Raw genomic sequence first — 27,897 nt, 5'->3', positions numbered from 1 at the left:
AACCCAAACTGTTTGCTGATCAGTGAGGGGGGGTCGTACGGCAGGAGGACAGCGGAGGATTTTCTCACATCGTCCCCAAACATCAGATGGTGTCACGTAGATTCGCGGTGCATTTCTCTCTCTACAGTGGGAGTGTTTTCATGCAGCTTTTTTTGCGCTTTTGTCACATTGCGACCACCTGCGCTTGAAAACCGGCAAAAGGCGGTGGCTGTCCAGGCGTGCGGAGCCGGGAAGAAAAAAAAAAAAAAATCACGCACACACACACACACACACACACACACACACACACACACAAGGAGCTGAGACTCTGTGCATCTGTGCAGCTTCTCCTCAGAAACCTCACTGCCCCCCCGCCAGCAAGGCAATGTCGACCGCCGGGGAAGTGCCTGCCTTCTTCAAGAGCATGGGCTCTGACAGCCCCGCCAGGCCGAGGCAGAAATTCTGTGGCATGTTCTGCCCGGTGGAAGGCTCCTCGGACAGCAAGACGCTCGACTTTGACGCGCTCTCGGCGTGCAGGGGCAGGAGTGACGGGCGAGTCATTGACCGGCAGACCGACATCTCCCAGCCGAGGAAGGTGGAGATCAGGGAGAGCACTGGGAAGGAAGCTCTACAGAATCTGGATGATAAAAGGGTAACTGTCTCATATCCTGCATGCTTACTGAGTGTGTTTTTGTGTCCCTCTCTCTCTCTCAATCTGTGCCTCGCTTTGTATTTCCTCGTCCAACATTCAGATCTTTGCACAAACCGGCGTCATTTTCATCCCAAAGTGTCACAATTACAGCCTCTGCCTCTCATTCGAGTTTATTCAACCCTATAGCCAGTGTATACCAGACAAGTTGATACGACTACATTTCCCAGAAAGCCCTGTGATGTAACACAGTAGACAGAGGGCCCATCATGCAGAGCTGCCAGAGGGAGTGGCTCCTGTTAGTTTCAGCTTTCGTGGATGTTGGTCATGCAACGCTGTGTGGTCATGGCCTGCTAATGCACTGCTGAAGTGTCCCTGAGCAAAAAAAAACACCTGCTGGCTCACTGGTTAACAGGTCTGGGTGTAAACACACAGGGAACACACAGCCTTGGGCGCTCACGGGATGTGATGCAGCGTTGGCGAACTCCTGCACTGAGCTCCTTTCACAGCAGATTTCAGGGTGTGGAGCTGATGGACGGGAGTTGGCAGCTCTGACCTGCATGACTTGCAGGAAAATCTGTCAACTTCTCAGCTGCTGGTTCAAACTCACTCACCAGGTTTTACTGCCGGGGGGTAGACCTCGGCACTAGCTGTGGCAGCGCTTCCTTTTTCTTAATTTTTAAGCACTCAGGATGCTGTTAAAAGCTTTGGCCCTGGTATCATGTTACATATTGACTGGAAGCATTAGCCACACAATCCTCTCTTCACACACTCTCTTTAATCCCATGCTTGTATTTCACTATGTCTTATATTAGTATAGTCGTTTGTCGTACTCTTGTCTGATGGAGGAAGACACATTTGGCATGACTTGTTCCAGCATATTAATAATAAAAGATTGAATTAAATGACGGGATGTTTAAAAGCTTCTCTACGTCTTCGGCATGAGCAGACAGCAATGATGGAAAGTAACGAAGCACATTTACTCAGGAACTGTATTTAAGTACAATTTACTCCAGTATTTCCATTTCCTGGTAGTTTATACTTTAAAATATTGTCGTTTTACTCCATTACATTTGTTTGACAGCTTTAGCTGCTAATTACTTTGGAGATTCAGCATAATAATACAAAATATAATCAACTAATGAATTATGAGGTATAATTATAGGCTAAAATAAGACTTTATTGGTCCCCTAAGCTGCCCTGCAGTATGTAAATCAATTAAAATTAACCTCACCTTTATACTTTAATGCATCAATTATAATGATCCAATAATATAATGAATATATGTCTGAAGTTGGGCATTCTGCATGAGTACTTGTTGTTTGTTCTCTTGACTGAAGTAAAACATTGAATGCAAGAATTTTACTTGAATATTTCCGCTGTGGTTTTTCTGTTTTTGTCCAAGTAAAAGATCTTGTTCATCGAATGTCAGCCTGCAAAGCTCTGTGTTTCAGATAAAGGTTGAAGTCATGGATGACATCATGAATCTGTTGCACAGACCTGCACAGATTTTTTAAAAAAAAGTGGGCCCTCAAAGCGAGACTATGTAGCTCGACTTTTAAATTAAGAAACAACACGTTTGTCCCATAACAAATGAAACTGCACCTTTTCTCCATCGCATACACTCAGCGGTATTTGCAGTTACAGCCTTCATTGCTGAGTCAGCTGACTTCATGTACTAAGTCCCCTGCAAGTCTTTAAATGAAAGAATCATTGCAATGTTTAATTTGTGACTGGAGCAGAAATCAGAACCTTTAAGCATTAGTTATCCAGCACCAACCAAACAGCACACATGATAAGCTTTATATATCACATTTGGTAAAACCTCCTTCTCAGCAGTGGGGCAGATACATCCCATCGTCTCTGCTCCCCCTCTGATCCCAACAAGTTTCTTTCAAATCACCAGTAACAAAAGGGATTCAGAGCTGGGGATGGGGGATGACCTCACTCTGTGCTCTGCCTGAATCCACATTTGGAGACACAACAGATGAAGTGAGAGGAGTTAAGATGGCTGCTGGCTGCTTCTTCAGTTGTTCAGCTGGTGCACTCTCTGCCTCCACTAATCCAAGGAGAGCAATTGATGGCATTAGTGGCTCTCTCCTGTCAATGGAGCAGGGGCGAGGCTCTGCGCATGCTCCGTGGGGTTCTTTTATGGGGAAGAGGCTCGAGAGTGGTCCCTCCCTCCCTCCCCTCTTGTCTGACTCCGTCTGGGAAGGAGCGGTTTGGTGCATCGGCGGAGACCGGGAGGCTGCCAGGACGCGATCCGGAGTTGAGAGATAGTTTGGCTTTTTGTGATCCACTGCGACCGTCCCGGCTTCCTCTTCCTCATCCTCGTCATCCTCGTTCCGACCCGGCGAGCGGCAGTAATCCGCACATCCCGTTGCATCGATAGCGGTCCACGGCGCAGCGCAAGGCGAACCACCGGTGAACATGTCTGGCTACCAGGGCAAGAAGAACATCCCCCGCATCACAGTGAGTGTCGGCGTGTTTTATTGTTGGAGCAGATGAGAGTACTTCCAGCAGGATGTCCGGTGTCCTGGTGTGGGCCTGCGGGTGTGCGTGCAGGATGTCACCGGGGCGGCGTGGTTCCTGCGCCGCTTGCACTCCTTCGACACAAATCCGAGCTCCGAAGCACTGCTGGTGAATGCATTTTGCAGATGCACGCCGGTTTTATAGTGAATTGTGTCTCAGAGAGGCCGAGCGCAGGTTAGGATCGATAAATCGGCGAGGCCACCGTCAGTCTGGGGAGGGTGAAAAATGATTTTTTTTTTTTTTTTTGCAGCATCTTTGCGACAAGTGCTCTAAAACTGGGCCACAGTTTAACCTCACACCCTTCATCCCTGCTGCAGATTCCCACTCAGTCTACCATTCTTTGTCCGTGGGGTGCACAACAGTTGAGATTTCACGCCGGTGGTCTTTGTTAGGCGCTGTGTCTGCTATCACTGCACACCAACTGCTGGGGCAAATGCTTCCCTGCATCCGCTCCAACGCTCAGTGCTGGATCTTTGTCCAGCTCTCCTGTCACAGCCTTCGATTTTAATTGTATTCTTAGAGGCACGTAAGGGCACATTAATGGTGTCACAGTGGGGCAGATTATTTCCCTGAATTCATAGCGGAGCTGCAGGGATGGTGGTGGTGGTTCAATGGAAAGTAGAGAATAGGGAGGGGAAGGGAGGGGAGGCAGTGGAAGGGAGGGGACAGTGGGTCCTATTTCCTTCCATGTTCCTCTCTCAGCTGTGTAATGAAGGGAAGATGCAGAGCTGATCAGGAAGGAGGTCACTGTCTGAGCAAAGTGAAATAATTGGGTCAAAATGTCAAAAATGGCACAGAACAAAGGCCACACGGAGCTGTGTGTCATATTTTTGTCTCTGCACAAATATGAGATATGCTCGTATCATCTGGCTTATACTCATTAGCTAACAAGCCCACTAGGAGCAGGCCGAGGGGGCCCAAGTGTTCAGGTTAACTGACTGATGCTGGCCTCTGGAAAAAAAATCTTAACAAAGAAACTCTAATCAGGACCTTGACATGGTGTGTGTGGGGTGGCAGCTGCCCATTGTCTCAAAATCCACTCATTCTCATTGATACTGTGTTAGAAGAGGCCTAAACCTCCATCCTGCTTCTGGCAGGCATCATGGAGGCAGTGCAGCCCAAACCAGAGTGTCCATGCTCATGCAGATGTAGCTGGAATCGTAGTTCTGAAGACATTTGTGTGAATGTCTCTGTGAATCTGGGCACATCTGTAGGTCATAGCCGATGCGCAGAGCTCCCATATCGCACCAGTGTTCCCTGCAGACTCGCACATCAAACAGGCTGATTGATTGATCCAGTCCTCTGCCATAGAGTTGAAATGTGAAAGCAAAATCACATTCACTTAATATCCAAATGTCACCGAACTGCATCTGTGGACCTTTGCTTCTGTGTGACTGTGGGGGATAGGCTACATGTTCCAGGCCAGAGGGATACAACATTAATTGATGACAATTTTTGTAATTGGTTAATTGTTTGCTCAAGCAAAAAAAAAAATCCAAACATTCTGTTTTCTGGAAACTGGTGATGAGCTTCTTTCTCTATTTTCTGACAAGTTATTAAATATTAAATCGACTAATAGTGAAAATAACTGACAGATGTGATAGATAGATGAAAAGTCTTGCCTTTCTCTTCCACCAGCTGATTTAGCTCAAACTAGAAAATCACCATGAAACCAGAATATTTTGATGGAGACAAAAGATGTTAAAATCAGTCAGAAAGCTGAATCCGATAAATGGAGACATGTTGTGGACAGCGTTGGTATCATGGTGTCTGTGGTGAAAACAGGAAGCCTCTCAGGTAAATCATTTTCCTCTTGACGCTCTTGAGAGTTCTTGAGGTGCAGCAGCCGGTTGGTGGAGAGATCAGAGGATTAACAGGGGTTGTAGTCCCAACAGTGATTAGTTCAGACCTAAATGGATAGACTTCCTATTCTTAAACGGTGCATGAAAGAAAAAGGGGGTCAGAGACAGACTGGATTTGTCTAAAATATAAATCTCATTTCTAAAGAAGTGAGTGTGATAAATGTGTTGCGTGACATTGTGGCTGCTGAATGGGAGAGTGTCTTAGTCACTTCATGGATTTCATTTTTCCAGCTGGTCTCAACTCCGTGAGCTTCAGGCAACTTCTGGAACCGCTGGGCTTCTTCACTGAGCAGGCGTCAGTCTGAAGAGTGGATGAGCTTATTAAACCAAACGGCAGAGGAAATGAACGCGGTTAAATTTAATAAAAACTAAACCGGAGAGCAGCAGTGACAAAGGAACTCTGTGTGTTCGATGCCTTTCTGCATAAGCCAATCAAATTTAGAGCTTAGATCATCATACATAATGCTGAATGTGTCGTCCGCCCATCCCACCCGTCATGATGGGTGGAACGCTTGCTTCCATATAACAGTAGAGCTGCCTGGTTCGTGTGGGCCAGATGGAGTCGGGTCAGCTGCACAGGCAGGGACGTACTTAAGGCGGCGCTCATCAAATATGAATGAACCTCCACAAGTTCACCACCTGGGTGTGGAGCTTCTCCTCCAAATTTCTGGTGCATACAGCTAAACCAGAGCAGAGCTAATAGGTGAGCAATTAAAGTGGATATCGAGTCAAGTAGAGCTACAACTATTGATTATTTTTACAATTAATCGATGGATTGTTTGGGCTGTAATATGTTTAAAAAAAAAAAAAAAAAAGAAGGAGGTGAAAAATGCCCATCAGCAGTTCCCAGAGTCCACTTCTCCAAATGACTTGTTTTGTCTGGCAAATGATTCAAAACCCAAAGATTTACACTTTACAATCATTTTGGTCATTGATGAGTAATTTAAGCCCTGACTGCTTTCTCACATTTGCTGTTTTTCTCAGTTTTACATCACTGTAAACTGAATATACTTGTGTTTTAGATGGTTTGTCAGATGAAACAAGTAATTCAGAGATGTCATATTGGAGTCTGGGAGCTTGTGATGGGCATGTGTCAAATCAGTTAATCAGACAAGTAATCAACTGTTTGCATCTGATATTAAACAGAGAAAAAGACCAAATCTGTTCGGCAAAGTTTGGCATTTTTGCTCGATAAATCAATCGCAATTATTGCCAATTAACTTTCTCTTGATCACCAAATCGATTTTAAAGAGCTGATCATTTCAGCTCTAGATTCAAACAAAAGTTATTTCAGTGTCTTAACTTGCTTTGCAGCACAGCGACGGTTATAAATACAGCTGAAAGCAAAGTAAAAAACAAGAGTGAAGACAGTTCTTGTAAAGTAAATGCACCTCTGATGTCCACATCCAGGGGGGGTAAAAATAGACTGAGACTATAATAAGACTGTCCTGGATTAAAGTCTCTGTGACTACAATCCTCAGCTTATGAGAGATCATTAGGCGGTCTGCTAGTATACCTGTAGTACAGCAGTTGTCCCCGGTGGGAGCTCAGTGTGTGTGTGTGTGTGTGTGTGTGTGTGTGTGTGTGTGTGTGTCGTCCCTGTTAAGGTTGCCTCAGTCTGTTCATGCTGTTATCTCACCGTGCACAGCAGCCCGGGGCACTGTCTGCTCACACATTGCGCGTCGCACGCTGCTCTCCAAATCACCCACCCACCGGCTCAGCCTCTTTTTTTTTTTTTCACGCTCAATCTAATCCGGGATTCCTCGATTCACAAAAGCCACAGAATCTCAGGGAAAACACTGTGTGCGGGTGTATTTGTGTCCGTGTGAACTTTTTTTCATTCATCAGCACCTGAACAAAGAAGAATACTGTTGAGGGGAATCTGCAGCAGGGTCATGGTGCCTTCAGCTCCAGCAGCCTGCAGAAAGAGGTCACACAGTGAAAGATTTATGTGAAGCTTTCACATTCAGAGAAAGAATTTATTTTTTGGAATATTTCTGTAATTTATTTGTTAATTAAAGGAATTTTTTAGCATCAAAATAAGAGTATATATTCAAGAGATTAAGAGAGAGATTAGGACATGATTTGTCAACGATCAAGAGAAAATTTAAGTAAACTCTTGAGGGGCCAAGCCAGAATTTACATTTATTAAGCAAAATTTATACTTTAAAGTGAATTTTTAAGAGTTCAAGAGAGAATTCACCAGTTGGTAAATTAATGAGTTTAGTCCATCAGTGAGTGTGGAAAGTTGTAACTGATTTCTCTGGTGATGTGAACTAATGCACAAAAATCACACTGTATGTATCTAAATCTCCCAATATCTGTTTAATTCACACACACAGAACAGTCACGCAGTTTGTCCTCTACTTTCCAAACCGACGTGTTAATTTACTCATTTATCCCCGTGAGTATGCGTTTCATTCCCGTTCTGCAAGTATTCTGTTTTGAAATCAAAAAAAAAAAAAAAATCCAACATGTGCCTTCACAGCATTTGTCTGAACATGTATGGAGATGATTTTGGTAGCAGGCTGGTTTTTTAATAATCCAGAGTGCACATAAATCTTAGTGCTGAATGTCTGACCTGGCAGCGTTCTCCACCTGACTTCACAAATGTTCCCAGGATATTTTCCATTTGGACAACAACACACAATGTTGCCGGGTTACGTCTAACACTGGCAGACGTTCTCACAGTGCCAGATCGGATTTTGTCCTCATTTCATGAAACTCCTCTCAGTCACCAGCGTCTCTTTCCTTCTGTTTTCACCTGTGTGTTGCTGCAGCTCATGTTTTCATGATGTCCAATAAACTGCAGGAGTCATGTGATCCAACAGATTGATCTGAGTGGCTGTAATGGAGAAATAATCAATATTCCCAGACTCCATTATCAGTAGTGTGCTTCTTTCATAGTCGGAGGCCTTTTGCAATAGAAATCTATAAGTGTGTTTGTTTAAAGCTGCTATCATCAATATTTTCATATTAACAGTGGGTCACATGGCTTTGTGCAGTATAACAGGGATCATTTGTAAAGATGAGCCCACAGAGAATTATCATCTGAATCTGAATTTTTCCTCAGTTCTGAGGGTCGTTTTAGCATCTTTTAGATCATTGTTCTGTTTTTGTTTTGGTTCATTCTCACGTCTCTCATCAGCATCAGAACTAGGGAGTAACTGTTGAAAACAGTGGAGCCTTTAGCAGCCAGATATTTTTCTGGAGTTTGTGCAGAGAGCTAAAAGAGAGTGAATATTGGACTGATTTTCCAGAGGTTACCTGAAACACAACTCCAGATGAATGCTAACGTTGCTCCGTGTCTGCTGGATGTGCAAAGAGGCAGCTGTTTGCTAACAAAGTTGCCTTATAAACTTGTAAAATAAGCTGATATAGCGTCAATATTGTGTTTACTGCCTGTTGTGCTGCCTCCAGGAGGGAAGTTTTAAGGATTACAACAGTGGCTCTTCAGCGTATTTTCATCAACCGTGAAATAAGCAACAAAACAAGTTAAATTAAATGCGATATTATACAAATAACATCACTGAGATGTAAATTAAGCTGCCAGACTCTGTAGACTGCTTTAATGATGGATTTATTTCTAAATAAATCCTGCCTGAATCCTGAATCTTGTTAGCTTTGCTAGGATGGGAGCACACTTTTTTTACTGTTCTCACATGAAACACTCATTTCCACTCCACATTTGTCCTCATAGTCATGCAGGCCACCCCTCACAATCTTTCTATGCCCCCTCCAAGTGGGGCCTGTCCTCCACTTTTAGAAGCACCAGGGTGTTTTCTTTTGAGGAAGTGGATGCAGAAGGAAAGTTAAGAAAAGTTATTTTCTATATTAAACATTGTACAAAAACTTAATTTGTATGAGACAAATTGCTTTCTGCTGGAATGGCATCAGAAGAAGGTGTCTGGAATGAAAACACAGCAGTTTTGCAACAGTGAACCCATTGAGCTTTGTCCACATCCTGTTTGAGGGGCTGTAAGAAGAGGGAAAGGTCACTGTCATGTTTGGCTCCGGTCCAGTACAACCAGACACTCGCTCCTGCCCCTGTGAGCTCCAGAACAATTGGATGATTATTGTACAAATGTGGATTCAGGGTGAGCCATTCTGTTAATGTCCCATCTTTTTTTTTTTTATTGTTTTGGAGCTGAAGCTAAGAAAAACTAACCCTAAAATAAACTTTTACTTTCTATAAACACCTCTTCATGCACCAAAAATGAGTAATTGTTTCTGAAAGGATGATTTTGTGTTAGTCCAGTAAGTAATGTGATAATGACAGTCATGATGAGGCGCATGATGGAGCAGCATATTTCAAAGCAGTTGTTGGGATGAAAGCGGGCCAGCGCTGGGCTGGAGCGAGGCCAGTGGCTCCACCAGAACAGTCTGCTGGACATAGATCGAAGATTACCGCATGATCTATTTGCATTAGTTCCATCAGCGCTGTCAGAGCGTCACCACACCTTTCAGATGACAACTGCAAAGCCTTTTCCAGACCTGCTGCAGTCAGCTGAAGTCCTCAAGCATGTGTGTGTGTGTGTGTTTGCTTGTGTGGGTGTGTGTGTTTCCTCCTTCCTTCATTGAAAAGCAATGTTTATGTGGCTGCCAACTTTTCTGTCTAAAAGAGGATCTGACTTTATGTTTGTCCTCCATGTGTTTGTGTGGTTACTCTACAGCTGTAGTAAGAACAAAACAGATGAGATAAGATACTTAATTGCAGCCCTATACTGTCTGATTAACTGCCTCAAGTGATGTCACTGGAGTCACTTTCGGTTTGGGCTAAAGTTTCAAATGATGTCATTTGTTTGAGTTCTTCTTTTGCCTTTTGTACAGAGCAGAAAAGCAGCAAACACTCACATTTGAGAAGCTGCAATTAGAATTTTTGACATTTTTGCTTGATAAATGATGATTAATTATCTAAATTAAACACCAACCACAAAGTGCATGTGACTGAAACAAATAAAAAGAATAAAGCACGTAAAACAGATAGAAAACACTAGTATTATTTACTGTATGAAGTGGAGTTTGCATCATATATCGTCATATATTCCACCTGCTCCTTGGCCTGTATGCAAATATTAATTTCTTTGTGTCTCTCTGATTGGTTGGAGTCTTGAAAGATAAAGAAATTTAAAAAAAAAAAAAACAACATGAAGTAATACTTGAAAAGGGTGAGCTGTGCAGGGCTGAGTTGTGTGAGGCAGGGTGGGGCTCTGACTGGGGGCCTGGCCCAGAGCAGCAGTTGTGCTCGGGGCCAGAGCTGCTGGCCGGGCAGCAGCTAGCGGCAGCGGCTCGAACAGAGCAGCCTTTGTTAGCCGGGGATGCTGGAGTCCTTGTGACCAGAGCTGCCACTCCCTTTTTGGACAGAGGACCCCGGGTGACACGCGGGGAGGGACGGGGGGTGAGGGGCTCAGGGTGGGAGGCTGTGGAGGTGGTGGAACCCCCCCTCCCCCTCCCCCTCCTCTCCTCCCCATGGCACGGCAGCAAGCGTGGATGATTGATTACACAGTCTGTGCTCTGATTGGCCCCTTCTCATGTTGTTACTGTGACAGCTCGACCACATGAGGAGGATGGGGGGGGGTGTCTGGAGGCGGGCTCCTGTCTTCATTGTTGCAACAGTGAATTCTTCCCCTGGTTTTGTTGTTCAAGCAGAGCTGGAATTAAGCAGCAGAAAGAGGAGCAGTGATGAAGATTTACTGTGTCTGTTGCTGCTGGGAAACATGCTGAGTCTCTCAGTCTTTTCCTCTTTCTGATCAATTGAGAAAAATCCGATTAAATTATGTTTCTATGCAATAAACTGCTGCAGTCACTCACCATTTGCACCATTTTCTATGAACTAACATTTGTTTAAGACTCCCTGCAACCAGTAATTTGTTTTATTTTACAGGGTCATGTAGGTTACATGAATGAAAGACTTTAATGGTGTCATTTGGGTTGCATGGAGAAAAATGGTTATGCTTTCTATTGCCATTGTAATAGACCACCTTATGGTCTTTGCACTTAACAAATCAGTAAATAACAAAGTATTTAGTTGTTCACAAATAGATATGTAAATACAGTTAGAACTGGCAGTACTTTTTTATTTATGCAATCATGATATGAAGGAAAAAAAAAAATCCACCTGAGGTAATAAATCAAAGTGTTTCATATTCTTTTTTTTGTTTTGTTTTTCTTACAGTATTTTCATCTCCCATTATATTTTTGTGCTAGTGTAATGTAATATACTGTGTATCACAGAGACTAAGGGTGTGAATTCAGTGAGAAAATGAAGCTGGGTTTTGGATGAAGGATTCCAGAGTCCTTTCTCTTTCTCTAATTCCCCCCCTGCATTATAAACTGTATCACTGTTCAAACATTCTCACAGAAACCTGGTGCTGATCCAAACATCAGAGCTCCCTGTGCTGTTGGCTGCTCCCCCCCCCATCTGTGTGTGTGCGTGGAGATGAGGAAAGCCAGTATCAGTTGACAGACGTTGCACAGCCATGTGTTCCTTATCAAAATGCATCCTAAAAAGGCCACGCAGACGCGGCTCTGCACGGTCTGAGTATTTACTTTTTGTTGCGAGTGCCAGTCCACCTTTTTATGTGACATTTCCCAAAATGTCTTTCATCAAATGCACTTAATCCTGCATCCAATCGCTCCAAATCGGATGCTCACCCTCAGCAGCGTATTTTTATAGGCGTCTATAAAACCTCAGACCTGTCTTAACATGTCCAGATCTGCAGTGTGTGGTTCCCACAGTTCTGCTCCGGTGAAACATTTCATGCGTTTAAACGTAGTTGAATGTGTAACCACTTATCATCTTTATTGTTTTCTAGAGTGACCGTCTCCTGATCAAAGGAGGGAAGATCGTGAACGATGACCAGTCCTTCTGTGCTGACATCTATATGGAGGATGGAGTCATCAAGTGAGTTTACGGGTTTTTCTTCAGGCTGCCGATGGTTGAAAAACACACATTTCATCATGTTTACAAAGGTGTAACAGATCCACAGGGAGGGAATTGTGAAAATACAGTAGCACTTACAGTGACATCACACACAAGCTAACTGCACCTTCAATAAATGCTGAAATTGGAACTTATTTTGGTGTCTCAGTTAAGTATGATAAGCAAACGCAATATAGAGTTGGACAGTCTCATTTCAAGGTCTATTTTGTTGTTTATCACACGATCCTCGTCATTAGATGGAGTTTGCCCCGTTGCCATGGAGATGTAAATGTGTTTCTGAGCACTTAAAGGACTTGTGTCCATGTCAGCTTCATAGATGGAACTTTTTGTCACCTGCTGTTTCCAAGGTCAAGACAGAAGAAAACAAAGCACAATGCTCATTTCCTCTTTTTCTTCTCTTGGTAATTAATAAAAATTTTTTTCCTCAGACAAATTGGGGAGAATCTCATCGTGCCCGGCGGGGTAAAAACCATCGATGCCCACGGCCGGATGCTGATGCCGGGGGGCATCGATGTGCACACACGTTTCCAGATGCCTGATCGAGGCATGACGTCCGCTGATGACTTCTACCAGGGCACCAAGGCCGCTCTGGCCGGAGGCACCACCATGATCAGTAAGTTATCCAGCAGAAAGCGCCTTCTGTTCGTGAGTGAATATATCACTTTGCTTTCCTTTCTGTCGAAACTCTGCTGACCGTGGGGTTTGCGGTGCATTTTCCCTGCAGTAATTCCTCATTCACTGATTGGCTTCAATTTAAAATATCTTAGTGAGAAGAGGGAGGGTGCCAGGCCAGTTAATGAGCCAGCCAAAATATAAAACCGTCCATCTGCTGTGAGGACTCAGAGCCACGAGGTGCTGACTGCTGTTCAGACTGAGCCAGGAAGTTAATTAAGTTTCTCTTTGGACACACAGGGACTGTGTGGATCGGACTTTGTTATTTAACACACTGTATGGATGCTCTTCTTCAGATTCCAAATTAAAACTATTACAAACTATTGCAAAACTATTAGCATATTACCTAGTGACTAGTGTTTTTATATCCCTTCTTTCTGTCTTTTTTCAAATTCTAGGTTTTTTTGCCATGACCTCGTACTATTTCATGCTACAGTTTCTGAGGCTGGCTTCTAATAATCAGATCCACTTTGGATCCAGGTTCAGGTTTGTGAAATAGACTCACGTGCTTCTTTACAGTCTTTAAATATTATTTGTTAAATAATTAAGTTGAAAATGACTTAGAATAAAAATGTGTGTCGCTAGATTTGATCTGCATACTATCAATACCCGACCCTAAGAGAGGCTTCTTTCTGTTTTTCTGTTGCATAAAACAGATACAAGGCTCTAAAGATGAACAAGGTAATGTAATGTGAAAAGACAACAGAGCTAAATGAAGCTGCTCTCTAACACAGGCCCTCCCTCTGCTGACTCAGCAGCTCAACCCTCCTCTCCCTCACGGTAGAACAAACACTCCCAGACGACTCGTGTGTCAGGCCTGGAAGTGGGCCGTAACGTGTGGCAGCCTGGTGACAGGGGTGAACAGATCACAAGTGGACGCACATGTGATTGCACTAAAAATGGAAAGTGACAGAGGGAGATGGAAATGTGGTTTGAGAGGACGGGCAGAGACAAATCTCAGATCTGAAACAACAGAGGAATGTTTATTACTGAAAAGATTAAAGCCTGTGTGCCATGTGCTCCGGACTTAGTGAAACGGTTCTGAATCCAGTCTAGATTTTGCCAGAAATAGATGTGGGCTGTCAGTCTGAACATTAAGATTGGGTTCTGATCACTCAAGTTTCACTTACAGGCAATTAGAAGCACTATCGATGGAACATCTTGGAAAATTCAAGCAGTCCAAAATCTTGGGGTTTTGGACTACTTTCTCTCTTCTCATAGGCTAAAAAAGAAATCATTTGTTTTAGAGAATTGCTGCCAGATGAATTGAATAGCACTGACTGATCAGCTGTGTCCTCTGCATCAGTAGATGTGGGTCATTATACACTCTGAAAAGTAACATATTGAGCCCATATACTCTAAGCTTGTCTCTGTCTGGTGGAAACCATGAGCAGATAATAGAGACATGAGTCATGTGTCTGGTAACTTTCAAAGATCTATACGTTCCACAAGTGGTCATTTGAGACAAATTTGGAATGTGTTTATCTGCCAGGTGTGAACTACAGTCAACCGGCAGTTTGGTCTTGACACGACGCCATAATCAAGGATAACAGTCAGGTTGATGCGTTTGTATTTGTGTGTGTGCTTCCAGTCGACCACGTGGTTCCCGAGCCTGGCATCAGCCTCATCTCGGCCTTGGAGCAGTGGCGCGAATGGGCCGACAGCAAGTCCTGCTGCGACTACTCGCTTCACGTCGACATCACCGAGTGGCACAAGGGCATCCAGGAAGAGATGGAGGCGCTCGTGAAGGACCACGGTGAGAGCACGGCCAATACAAAGTCACATTTAAGTCAAATGTTTCTCCACTTTTCATTGAGACTTTTAAAATACAAACTGTTTTAACTGCAGAACAGCACATTAATGTTTAGTCCGGTTTATTTAAAAGTGTTCCACTGGGACAATAGCGAGACGAGACTTTGAGCTCTTCTAGCGCCCTCTAGAAGCTTCAGTGTTCACTACAAACCTCAGTTAGTGACGACTCAGTGCTGTTGCTCTGTTGCGGCAGGAGATTTATACGGATTTAACGCCGTATTTACAGCAGCTTATTCTGACCACATCTTTCTCAGCCTCTTGTAAAAATCTGAATGGATTTTACATGTATTTTAGTTTAGTCCTATCGGCTCATTGTTAATATATTTGATCAGATAAGTTACTTACACATTCAGAGTGGTCCATTTTTCCTGTTTCAATCTTCTCTTTCCCTCCTAATTTTTTACACTTTGACATCTTGTGTTTTTAGGTGTCAACTCGTTCCTGGTCTACTTGGCTTATAAGGACATGTTCCAGCTCACTGATGCTCAGGTGAGACTCCTTCTCTTCTCCTTCATTCTTTGTCATGGCATGTATCCCTTAGAAACACAGTACAGCAGAGATGGTAAATGCTATATACTATCAAAAATGTAATGCCTTGATGCTTTTTGCTCAATTTGAATGAAACCTGGAGGGAGTTTGGCATATTGCAATGCTACGTTCTACTGTGAACAATGGCACTGATTGGCTTCATTGAGGCGCAGCGTATTCTACGCTAAATCTAATTAACCTGGAATTTACACAAAACTTCCAGAAAATCCAAATCTAATCTGTACAAATTGCTGTTAGCCTTATAGTCAGCAGTGTTTTGTGAGATATGAGATGAGACGGAACAGAAATGAATCCACATATAAACATTATTCTCTACTCTTATCAGCAATAATTCGATTAGACACAATAACTAAATCATAACTTGTTTACTGTTGCCCTTATCCTGACTGAGAGCTCAGCCAGAATGTGGCGGAACAAAAAAAAAGTAGTTTGGTCAGTCTGCCACATTATGTTTGCATGTGTTTACTCTGGCAACATACTGGATAGTGGCACTAAGTAATAACTTGAACAAGTACAAAGCGAGATAGGTAGCTGACAATGAGCCTGGCAGCATACTCTCATAGAAGTCATATCTCAGCCTTGATTTGGCCCCATGTTATAGTGAGCGTTACAGTGAGAGTCTGTTCATTTTGGCAAGGCATCGCTTCGCACTGATTGTCTGCGTCTCTCTCTCTCGGGAGAAGGAATGGATAATCAAAGCCACGTCTCCGTCCAAGTTTCTCTCTGACTCATGGTTAGAATCCATCCCACTTGAAAGCTGTTTTAAAGCAGATCTGTGCTGGTCTTTGCACCTGTGTGAGGAATGCTCATGGCCACAGTGCAGCCAGAGTTTATCATTTTCTCTCCCGTGTCAAACTTTGATGGCTCATTATTGTTGCACGTTTGGCAGCCGGGAGGTGATGACTCATTGGATACGTCAGTTTTTCTTCAGTCAGTGAAGTACTCGCCTCGCTTAATAAACAGTCAGAGCATGGGGGAAATCAGGGTCCATGTTTCATTTCACCACTAAAGTATTCACTGAGTCACTGAGGTTATGATAATTGTCTGGTTGGTTTTACATTGTTTTCTGGGGCTTAACATATCATCTGCTACAGTACATGTAAGGAGAGATAATTAGAGCTTTGATGGAAGTATTATATGTCTGATTATGATGGCAATATCCAATATCCAAGATGCTAAATTTAAAGGATTACAAAGTGACAAGTCATTGTGAGGGGAATGTGAAAGTCTGAGCCACATTTCGTAGCAATCCATCCAATAGTTGTTCAGACATTTCACTTGAAAGCACAAATGGCAAACCTCGTGGTGGCGCTAGAGGAAAAGCCAGGTAATCACCGCAAGGATTCATCCTCTGGGGACCATTAATGCCTGTATAATGCCGGCATTACCCTCTCTAGCGTGACAAGAAGAGAAAGAGAGAGAAATAAAAACATTTCTCTGGAATGAACTGCAACAACGTTTGCGTGGGAATAAACAATTTAGGATTTAAAAACCAAGCTAACCACTTTGGAATGATCTCGCTGTCAAAGTGTTTGACAAAGACATTTGTTGAAACTCGCTTAGCAGGATTTGTTTTTAATCTGAGGATTAAAGGAGTCATTTTTCCAGTGATATTTAAATTGGTGTCTGACATTAGCTTTAGCTAGAAGACATAGTCAGGATGCTTTGTGTTTTTATTGTTGGTTAAAAAAGATGAGAGAAAACTAAAGCAGACATCTTTTCTCATAACGTAGTATCCACAGTCTTAGCTAGACTCAAGTCTACATTCAGACAACCCACTGAACTAGAAGCTCTCTTAACAAAAAATGACTTCTGTACTTCACTGATAATAAATAACATGTCAGAAATCAAAGAAAACACTGTGCTGTGGCTTTCATCCGAAACGTACAGCAATGCACATACAGTAAAGAGCAGAATTCAATATTTGTATTGACAGAAAAAGTTTGTGCTTCAGAGATCAGAACTGTGTCTTCCTCTCTGCTGCAGGTGTACGAGGTGTTCAGTGTGATCCGCGACCTGGGAGCCATCGCACAGGTGCACGCTGAGAACGGAGACATTGTAGCTGAGGTGGGACATTTCACCCCATAAGAGGCGGAATCTGGACTTGAACAGACACATGTTTTTTTTTTTTTTTTTTTGGCCTTTACAGTTGGCATCACATGCACCTGCACATGATTCAACATCTCACATCTCCACTGTGGTTTGTTTGTGTGTGTGTGTGTTTAGGAGCAGCGCAGGATCCTGGAGCAGGGGATCACTGGGCCTGAGGGACACGTGCTGAGCCGTTCTGAGGAGGTAAGACAGACTGTCAGCGCTGTGGACACCGTGTGACTGACCTGTCTGGATTTTGCTGGTTTGATTTTGGGTGAGGAGGAAGTCGTATTCCCACCACAAGGAGGTTTGACCTTTCCAACCTTCACAGCTGTTGCTGTTGTGTTGTTTGACAGTTTTATAGTGAGGCCGTGGGCGTCCCAATGCCTTGGCATAAACGTGCTCTTCAGACTCACCTTCACAAGTTTAATGCTAAGATAAAAGCAGATCCTTTACATAAATTATTGCTGTTACTCATGAACATCCAGATGTGGCAATTAAGTAGAGAATTACATTTGAATTATGACCTTGGCAGCTGAATTTATCGATAAAACTTCTGTTTTTCTCCTTAAAATTTTATCTAGTACAAGGCAAGAGTGGAGTATTTAGACTTAACTCCTCACTCAGGGATTATGCACTTGTCCTTATGCAAAGTAAAACTCTGAATGATTTCTCTCTGCCCTGCAGGGTTATTCAAATCCTGCTTGTAATCCAAACTGTTATGATTAGTGATTTATGGAATGGTTACTAAAAACCTCAGACAAAAATCTGAGAAGAAGGACACCCACGATGTGAAAAGTAAAAATGAGAAAAGGAGCGCTATGATCCCAAAGGCTTTACAGAATTACAGACATGATGAAGAATCCACAGTGCTCTCTCTGTCTCTCTCTCTCCTTGGAACATTTTGTTTGTCATTGAGAAATCACAATCCTGCCATCGCCTCCTTCAAAATAAGTTGCCAAGAGTCTCTTAAGTGCTTTACCTTATTTTTGTTGCTATGGATGGAAAACAGATTTATAAATAAAGCATCAATACCCTTGATAGAATAGTTTGACATTTTGTTTTTTTTCTTTCTCTTTCTTGCCGAGAGTTACGTGAGAAGATCAATACCTTAGCTTAGCACAAAGACTGGGGTCAGGGCTGCCAAAAGCAACAAAATCCAGCAACAAAATCCAAAATGCTAAGATAACTTGGTTGGTAGCTTCAAATTCACCGTACAAAGCAGATTGGAGTTAATTTTCTCATTTAATTCTTGGCAAGAAAACAAATGAGCCTAGTACCTAAAGTCATTAACCATTCCATGTAAGTATAAACCTACCGTGTAATGAATACTTGCTAGTTGATTTGTTCAGCTCATTTTCAGCCTAATTTTATCTGTCTATAATTTTCAAGATGGTCTGAGAGACCATTTGCTTATATTAAATATATAATATAATATATATTGAATATATAAAATCTTAAATCTTTTGAAATATGATATTTTTACACACATGTGGTGGCCTCTCTGTGAGCGTGGAAGAAGAAACTAATGTCGTCCCTCCACTTCCAATCGTCCCACCTCGGTCGCTCATATGAAAACATCTCTCTTCTCCAGGTGGAGGCGGAGGCTGTTAACCGCTCTGTGACCGTGGCCAATCAGACCAACTGCCCCCTTTATATCACCAAGGTGATGAGCAAGAGCGCTGCCGATGTCATCGCTCAGGCCAGGAAGAAGGGTGAGACTTAAAAGCAGAATACTCATTCACTCATTCACAAACGAGATGCACTGGAACGACGGCTACAGTCCATGTGACATGCATGACACCAACTCCAGCAGTGTGGTATCAGTATTGTAATGGGACTGGACTTTCAGGTACTGTGGTCTACGGAGAGCCAATCACTGCAAGCCTGGGAACAGACGGTTCTCACTACTGGAGCAAAAACTGGGCCAAGGCAGCTGCTTTTGTCACCTCCCCTCCACTGAGCCCCGACCCAACCACACCAGACTATCTCAACTCCCTGCTCTCCTGGTAAGAGCAGGATCCAAACACACAGTCAGAAACATCCTAATGCCAAAGTAGACTTTGTGTTACAAACAAATTAAACTTTCTCTACTCATATGAAACGTCCCTTTATTTCCCCGCTCCACACCTTTGACCACGTGTGTAGTGGTGACCTGCAGGTGACAGGAAGTGCGCACTGTCCCTTTAACACTGCCCAGCGTGCCGTGGGCAAAGATGACTTCAGCTTGATTCCTGAGGGCGTCAATGGCACTGAGGAGAGGATGTCTATCATCTGGGACAAGTGTGTGGTAAGTGAATATATGGGTGGGTAATATGGATAAAGTCCCATCTATGCGTGCCCAGAGGATGAATCCTCCCAACTTCCAACCAACCTCTCCTCTAGTTGGAGATTTCTGGCTTTAAGTTAAATATCTCGGCAATAGTGGATGGATTACCATGAAATTCCCTGCGGCTAAGTTCTAATGGCTTTAGTGATTGCTTAACTTCATTAGGTCAAACTTTATATTGTCTAATATCTTGATTTATGATCAAATACCTGCAAAGCTAATGACAATCTCATCAGCCTTAACAGGACTTTGTGTTTAGTTCTTATTAGCAGCCATTAGCATGCCAACACATTTACCTGATTAACATCAGCGTGTTAGTATTGTCATTATGAGCGTGTTAACATGGTGACATTAACATTTAGCTCAAAGCTCTGTGTACAGCCTCACAGAGTCACCAGCATGGCTGCAGACTCCTAGTCTTGTTTATACTAGATGTTTTTTTGCAAAGAAAGCCTGGAAGACATCATTTGTGCTAATTAGTAAATCTGACAATACACATGCACCAAAAGCAAAATACAGGCAAGAACGAAAAAACTGTTCCAAAAACCACATCCAGCGGCACATCAACACACATAAGTGAAATAATGTAACATTTAAACACTCAACAGTCCACACTGAGCAAGAATGACATAACAAACATGCAAGAGAAGATCAGGACAAGCAGGACCAAGGCAGCACAGTAGGACAATGAGCCCTGAACTGTTCTCACTCGCTGTTCTGATTCACTCCAGGTGACGGGTAAGATGGACGAAAACCAGTTTGTGGCCGTGACCAGCACCAACGCCGCTAAGATCTTCAACCTGTACCCACGCAAGGGTCGTATCGCTGTGGGTTCAGACGCCGACCTGGTGCTGTGGGACCCCGACATCACGAAGATTATCTCTGCCAAGAGCCACAACTCGGTACGACCTTCCTGCCATGAGCGAGGCCTCTTAATGCCAAACGTTAAAGCCACCATGTGCATCATTTCACTGTGATTGCTGTCTGCCACAATGTATCATCAGCCAAAGTCTAAAAATGTCAAATTTGATGGTTGCTTTAATATTCTACAAAAGCCTATTCAGGTTACCAGTGTTCTAAACCCAGTAGGTAATAGCTGTATGAATGGCTGAATTGAAAATAATGATAACTTCATTTCAACTTCACTTTTACTTTATTTAAACAAGTGGAACAATTTAACAATTACAAACCAACTTCAACTTGTCTCAAGAATGTCGAATCTAGAAATGACTGTGTTGTAAAAGACACAAGAAATAGGATGGTTCTTCAACAACAACCGTCGAAATCATGGCACTATGTAATAATGGTTAATAATGAGAGTGCAGTTCATGTAATTGATGACAGCCAGAGCTCTCTGTTGTATGGCTGTCTGACTGTTGAACAGGGTGTGGGCCTCACACGGCGTCAAGGGAGTGATGTCATCCTTAAAATCTGCCAGAGAGCTGGAACACATCGTTTCTGATTGTTAGCAGGCAGATCACTGTGCATCTGTGTGTGTGTGTGTGTAAGAAAGACAGAGAGACTATTGATGTGTATGTTATTGGACTGTGTTTGCTTAATCCTGTCATGTTCTTTGGTTTCTTTTTTTATTCCGCTTGGTCAGAAAATGACGGACTAATGTTCATGGGAGAAACTGCTCATTTGGAGTGTGTGTGTATGCATGAGTGTGTGTGTGTGTGTGGGTGCGTGTCAAAGGATAGCTCAGCCTACTGGTGATCTCATTTCAGGCTCTCAGAGTCCACCAGCTTGCCATGACTTCAGCCTTAGCTCCAGTAGCGTTTAGGAGAGAGCAGTCGTCCAGCTTCCAAATTCGTCACACAGCAACCTCCCCACCCTCCCTGTCCACACACACACACACACCCACCCAAACAACCCAAACCACTCACATGACCCCCACTTCTTCTTCTTCTTCTTCTTCTTCTGGCCTGAGAACTGAGGCCTCTGCACGACATTAGTTGTTTTTCAACGATTAGCTTTGCTTTCTTTATTGCATTAGAAGCCAGAGGGACGGCTTTTATCGCTGTGCAAGTCAAACCAGTTAAGCTCCTTTCACAAGTGCACTTTAATCCATAAACATTCTGGCAATTTTACATGGTGGCATCAAGTGTGACACAAACTGGAGCCGATCAACATCGCTCTGGCAATTGTTCAGATAAATACTGAGTGAGATTTTCATAAATCTGTCAACTAAAGCAGCAACATTCCCAGGTCGAGCGTGTGCTGCAGGGAGGTTACATCATTCTGACGATAGGAGAAATCAGCAGAAGAGGATGAATCACCGTAACTCTGCTTTGAAGATATTTCTGTGATGATTTAAAATATCGGCATTAGTGTCATGAGATAGGAGCAGCTGTAATAAAACATCACAGGACTGCAGCTGTCGGCTGTCAGACAGACAAGAGCTTCAGCCGGCCTCGATCTAAAAACACAAACGGAAAATTACCAGACAATTCCATGTTTAAGATGTCGTATCTAAAATACCTTGTCGTGGATTATTATCTAGTTAAAAAAGATAATCTGAACGTCACGTCAGAAGCTGTGTTTTGGTGCTGCGTGCATTTATCTGATTCTCAGTCTCTTATTAGCTTCAAATATGGATGTATTGCATATTTTCCATGTCAGCATAACCAAGGCTTTTTGAACATTATGAATCATTCAAAGGGATAGTTTGGATTATTTGAAATCAGGTTACATCAGGTACTAACGCTAAGTAATGTTCTGCTGTGGATCAGGGCAGCAGAACAACGTATTCTATCCACGTAAAATTCCACATCAGTTTAAGTGTACACTGTATTTAGACCTCGTCGACAGGACGTACACTTAAACTAATGTTAATATTTGTAATAATTTAGGTGGGCTTTCTACTGCCTCGTCCACAGCATCACATTGCTTGGCATCTGCACTGGGACTGCTTACATTCATGATTTATGAAAGCTTGTATGTATCACCTAAAAAAACAAATTTTTTCAAGCAAAATGCATCACATCAAACTGTGAAGGTGTCTAATATGACAGCTCGTTGCAGAACAACTACCAGATGAGTGACATCTGTGAGTTTTTTGATGGAACTGGCTGCCACTGCAGCCTTATAACCAATATATGAAACAAGTGAAAACAGTGGGTGGCGTTCCGACACCCCTTTGGGACTGATAGGATGGGATGAGAATATTTTTGGAGTATTTGAAATTCTTACTTTAGTGTGAAAATTAAGAACATTCCGACTGTGTGTTGTCCTCCTTTTCCAACTCACAGCTGTTATCCAGTCGTGCTGCCCCCCGTGGCGACAATGAAACATCTGTCAGGAAAGGCCCATGCATTGTTATGTGTGAACAGTCTTGTCCTGTCATACTAGATCATGTGATCTGATCGTATGAGTGCCTGAGATGAGTAATCAACCACGTGAACTAAATATACTCACCTTTTCATTGGGAAACAATGTTGCTTGATGTGTGTCTTATGTACATCTGTTTACATATGTTTTTCTGAATGTTGCACTTGAAATGTTATTGACAGATGCTCCCACGTGAAGGTCTTTTTCATTTACTTTTGTACCATTGCTCTCCCCTAGACTGTGGAGTACAACATCTTTGAAGGCACAGAGGTGCGCGGCGGGCCTCTGGTGGTGATCAGCCAGGGCAAGATCGTCTTGGAGGAGGGGAACCTCCACACCACTGAGGGCTCGGGACGCTATGTGGCCCGAAAACCTTTCCCTGACTACGTCTACAAGAGGATAAAGGCTCGCAGCAGGGTACAACACGGCTTTTCAAACCTTGTGTAGTGAGGTTGTGGTTGTTGTTGGAGGAAGGGAAAGGCAGACACAAAGGCTGCGCCACACACCAAGCAGCTTTTACAGTGAGTGATGATTGTTTTGTGGAAAGCTGGAGGGGCGATGAAAGATTTCCTTGCTTGTTGTGGTTTCCTTAAAATGCAGCTGGCCGAGCTGAGGGGGGTACCCAGAGGACTGTACGACGGTCCAGTCTGCGAGGTGTCAGTCACCCCGAAAACCATGACTCCTGCCTCCTCTGCCAAGACCTCACCTGCCAAGCAGCCGAACCAGCCCGTCCGTAACCTGCATCAGTCTGGATTCAGCCTATCAGGTCAGTGCAGACGTCCGTCACTGATTCTTCGTCACTATGATATGATGACACTTTAAAGGAATGGTTCCGTGTGTGTGTGTGTGTGGGGGGGGGGGATCAAATAAACTCATTTAGGCCTATTTATATCTCTGCAAATAATTCATGGTCCTCTAAAAATTAAAAAGAGAGAGAGAGCGAAAGCATTAAATCCTTAATGAGCTTGATCTAAACCTGCTCTTTATGGAAAGTGTCTTGAGATAACATTTGTTATGAATCGGTTCAAAATAAATAAAGATTGATTGATTGATTGAAATCTTCAGCATTGGAGTGTGTTTCTCTACGTCTTGAGAACTGCTGCTACTTGACGCCATAAACAACCGTAACATGAGCGAAGCTATGCTAAGGTCACCACTTGAACTGCACAGATACACAAAGAGCAGCATTCATAAAATTTGTCAAAAGGCCTGGTCTCACCAGCATAAATCAAATTCCATCCATTTGAACAGAGTCACCAGAAACAAATAGATTATCTTGCGGGATACTCATGTGAATGGAGAGTTCAGCTGAGGGGAAAGCTGGGTTTGAATTTAGATCTGACACAAAATAAAATACTTTTCAATGCTGTGGGAAAGATCAAACACGTTTGGATGAAATATTCACAATACAAAGAACAAGTGACATTCTATCAGCAGTTTTGCAGATGTTTCTTTTGTCATGGCCCATCTGTGTAGAAAATGTGCTTTTTGGCCACATTTGATGATTCTGCAGAGGGTCCCTCCGCTCATACCCTAACCCTCAGCCGAACCACTTTGATGGTTCGGCTGAGGGTTGGTTTTGCAGCTTTGATACTGTTGTTTTATGACATTCGTTTATTTAAAGATCTTTAGAAGGAATTGATGATTGAAAATGACTTTGGCTGTCTTTTTACTACAATGGCATTGACCTGCGTCTTAAACCTGCTTACTTTGTAATAGCCTGCAGGGGGTGACTCCACTGTCTAACTGTGCAGAGGTCTATGAGAAAATGAGCCTACTTCTCACCTGATTTATTACCTCAGTAAACATGTTCTTTATGAGTTTATGGGCTCAGTTTCAAGTCTTGATCAATACAGGATGATGCTCATTCTGTAAATTATGGTCTCTTTGACAATAAAACCGATGATGAACCGGGGCATGCTTTAGGGACGACCTAATCAGAGGCAGGTCTTGCCTAAGCCTAACCAATCAGAGGCAGGGGAAAAACTGAGGCATCACTTCTGGCTCCAGAATGAAGATGGTGACGGCAATTAAACCAAGATAGTGATTTTGAAAACGCTAAACTCCAGGCTTAAAAACAACCAAGGGATGATGTCATGGTGGTAACGTCCACCTCTTTTATTCAGTCCGTGGCTATAAGCTTGTATCTAATATTTCAGCCAAACCTCAATGATGACATGCTGCTTTCGTCAAAACTAAGTAGAGGCGGGTTGAGCTTGACTCATTTTTCAGGGACAGTTGTGGTATGCACATCTTCACTGGGTACTTTCTTCTGAGCATTTCTACAGCTACGTAAGCTACCATAGAAAGTTCTGTGGTGAGCTCATGATACACTGTTAAGAAGACTGTGCAAGCGTGCTCCTTGAAATGTGTTGTGTTTTTAGTTGGCAAGCTAGCTACTTGTCACTAGTAAGTTAACTAGCACGTGGTACTGCCTTCAATTGCAACAACAACAAGAATGTATTTCTGCCACTTTCAGATATGACAAGACTCAATGGGTCAGTTGGTAAAATTATGAAATTAGACCCATAAATATCAGTTTATTTTGTATTTAGTGTAAACACAATCTTAGTAGAGTAGCCAACTTTCTTTTTGATCCCACAGGCGCTCAGATTGACGATAACATTCCTCGCCGGAACACCCAGCGCATCGTGGCGCCGCCGGGCGGCAGGGCCAACATCACCAGCCTGGGTTAGAGCTCCACCCTCAGCCGCTGAGGAGGAAACGAAGATGTGAGGAAGGACGGCCACCAGGAGCCGAGGGGTCGAGAGACCACGTCGCCACTCCGGGAGCCGAACCCTTCACAGCACCTGACCAGGCCATTCGTCAGCCTCAATCTTTCACCTCCTCCTTCGGCGCTGTTCACGTACCCACACTCCTCCTCCCTGAAACCTGATCCTAGAGGACACAGTTAGAAACAAAAAAAAAAAAGAAAAAAAAAAAGATCTGCCTCATATGATGAAAAAAGAGAAAAAATGAAAACACTCCTTATTTGAGCACTTTTGACTGCATTATTTTGTTTTTTATACTATATTTTATCCCTGCCAAGTATCCCTATGATGTTTGTTTTACTGTTGTTTTAATAGAGGGGTCAAGTGAGACTAAACTGAATTAATACAGTTAAGAAAAGAGGATCATTTTCATGCAAGATATCCTTTATATTTCCATTCCTTTTTTTTTTTTTTTTAAATTCTGGGAGTAGTTTAAAAGGAGCATGAGTACAAATCCAGTATTGTTATTTTTGCTTTTCTTAAATAGGCCAAACAGTAGGTTGCTTTTAAATTGAACAGTCTTACCATTTATTCAGCCCACAGACATCTAATACTTCCTTCAAGCTGTTGATTTGCAATTTGTATCTCCTTGAATTTCAATTGCTTCACTGTCCAGTGCATCGCCATCTCTCACACACTGCTGCAATCAATATCCAATTATTTGCCATTAGGATGGCCTTGGAAAAAAAAAAAAAAAAAACGAACACATAGAAATCTTTTAGTAGGTTTATAGATTTAACGCACTGACTCTCATCTCTTGTTTTCTCACCTGTGGCTTTGCTACGTACATAAGTAAGAAACGATATTCCACATTTGGCAGCTTCCTTACAGCTTGTGGACCAGAGGGAGCTTTGGCAGGTAGAAAATAGAGCTTTATGCCTCATCTCTGAGCGTTAGGCCGTCGCTAGGTTAGAGTATTGGAAGGAAAGATTTAGGGAGGAAAGAGAAAATTGTCCTGCTGTCACTTCAAACTCCACCTTTCCTTGCCTTATTGTCTCTTAAAGCCGTCCTTTTCGAGAACTTTTAGACATGCGGGGAAGGTGCCATTCGCTACGCAGCTGCATCTTTTCCAGCTTTTTTTTGCATTCCTGTGAATCATGAAGGTCCAAATTTTCAATTGACAGCTGTTGAAGCGACTGATAACCGTCCATCACCAACCAGTGCATTTACATACAGAATGTTTCTCCTCCTCCAAATGTGACTGTTTTATACTCATCAGAATCCCTCTTTCCTTTCTACTTTTTATGTGCCTGAACCCACAGAAGTTGTACTGATAGTTTGATTTTTCTTGTTTTGTTATTCTTATTGAGGTAAGTGAAGGATGTAAGATAAAAAGATGTAAAATAGCCAGGATTAACCGATTCAAAGGTGCCAGATTTTGCGCTTTCATAGGGCCTATTCTGTCGGTAGAGCCCCTGTAAAGACGAAAAATGCTCGATATCTTGAAATGTTCTAATGTTTTAGAGTTTTTAACTTGTTGTCAAACTGCTTTTTAGTGTCATTCTGTAACTAGGTGCCTATGGGCTGAGCACTATTGATTTACGCTTGAAAGTAGACATGAGCTAATGTACGTCTGACTAGTGTGCAGTGTTGATGTGTGAGGGATGGGACACGCCCAGCAGGCTCCTGTACAGCACTCCTCCAGCACTCGTTGTGGACGTGACGTCTCAGCAGGTCGTGCTGAGTTCTCATACACTCTTGTTCAGTTTGGGGTTTCTTTCAAGACTTGCATGATCTGGTTTTCATTAAGCCAAGCAACTGATTTCCTGAGTTAGTCCTTATGTCAACAAGGTCTTGGCTACCAGTCACCATCTTTCTGCAGCCTTTTTCTTCCCCATGACTCAACACGGAGCAACAAGCTCACGCTGACACGGACAGAACCAGGGGCCGGTCACATAAATCTAGATTAAGTCTAGTCTGTGATTTAGACTTAAATTCTTTAGACGAGTCTGAGGACGACCATCTCTTGTCGCTATAGCAACCCATGAGATAGCTGTAGTCAGCTTTCGGACACATCAATCAGTGTCACAAATCAGTGGTTTATCATATGAAGTCTGGTTTAAAAGTCGGCTTCAGACAGATTAAGTCTGTTTTTCATGCATCTGGCCCCGACTCCCACGCACATACACACACATACATAATATGTATACACACAAACGCACACCACCTCTGTGTTTGTGCTTTCAACCCCAGGTTTTCAGACGTACCCCCCCCCCCTCCGATTTGACTGGAGAGCCTTTAGAAGGCAAAGCCTGTCAGCGTTACGAATGGTATATGTATTTAAAGAATCCACAGCGGGGGGAATGTAACAAATGCATGTCTCTGAAGCATTCACGGATGAGACAAGATAGGAATGGGAAGTGGAAACTCGATCTCCA

General features: G+C 43.0%; 1 protein-coding gene across 2 annotated transcripts; it reads left to right on the top strand.

The window, feature by feature from the left end:
- The first annotated feature begins 364 nt into the window (after positions 1-364).
- Positions 365-26,168, top strand: dpysl2b (dihydropyrimidinase like 2b). 2 transcript variants are annotated; one of them, XM_070850029.1, is made up of 14 exons: positions 365-631; positions 11,838-11,926; positions 12,394-12,578; positions 14,229-14,393; positions 14,877-14,938; positions 16,985-17,065; positions 17,225-17,293; positions 18,684-18,804; positions 18,942-19,098; positions 19,238-19,379; positions 20,150-20,320; positions 22,986-23,165; positions 23,349-23,514; positions 25,353-26,168. In XM_070850029.1, exons 1-14 carry the CDS (start codon positions 365-367, stop codon positions 25,442-25,444), a joined length of 1,947 nt encoding a protein of 648 aa, XP_070706130.1. In that variant the 3' UTR covers positions 25,445-26,168. The 2 variants fall into 2 exon arrangements, with proteins under 2 accessions (XP_070706130.1, XP_070706131.1); XM_070850030.1 differs by lacking the exon at positions 365-631 and adding an exon at positions 2,873-3,100.
- Positions 26,169-27,897: the final 1,729 nt, after the last annotated feature.

This window comes from Pempheris klunzingeri, chromosome 19 (genome assembly GCF_042242105.1).
Source record: "Pempheris klunzingeri isolate RE-2024b chromosome 19, fPemKlu1.hap1, whole genome shotgun sequence".
Lineage (NCBI taxonomy): Eukaryota > Metazoa > Chordata > Actinopteri > Acropomatiformes > Pempheridae > Pempheris > Pempheris klunzingeri.
Note: the sequence above shows the minus strand (reverse complement) of the source record. Positions and strands in the feature narration are given on the sequence as shown.

Coding starts and splice junctions, on each gene's coding strand:
- dpysl2b (XM_070850029.1), top strand. CDS start 365: ATGTCGACCGCCGGGGAAGTGCCTGCCTTCTTCAAGAGCATGGGCTCT. Junction 14,394..14,876: donor GGCGCTCGTGAAGGACCACG/GTGAGAGCACGG, acceptor TTGTGTTTTTAG/GTGTCAACTCGTTCCTGGTC. Junction 18,805..18,941: donor CGCTCAGGCCAGGAAGAAGG/GTGAGACTTAAA, acceptor CTGGACTTTCAG/GTACTGTGGTCTACGGAGAG.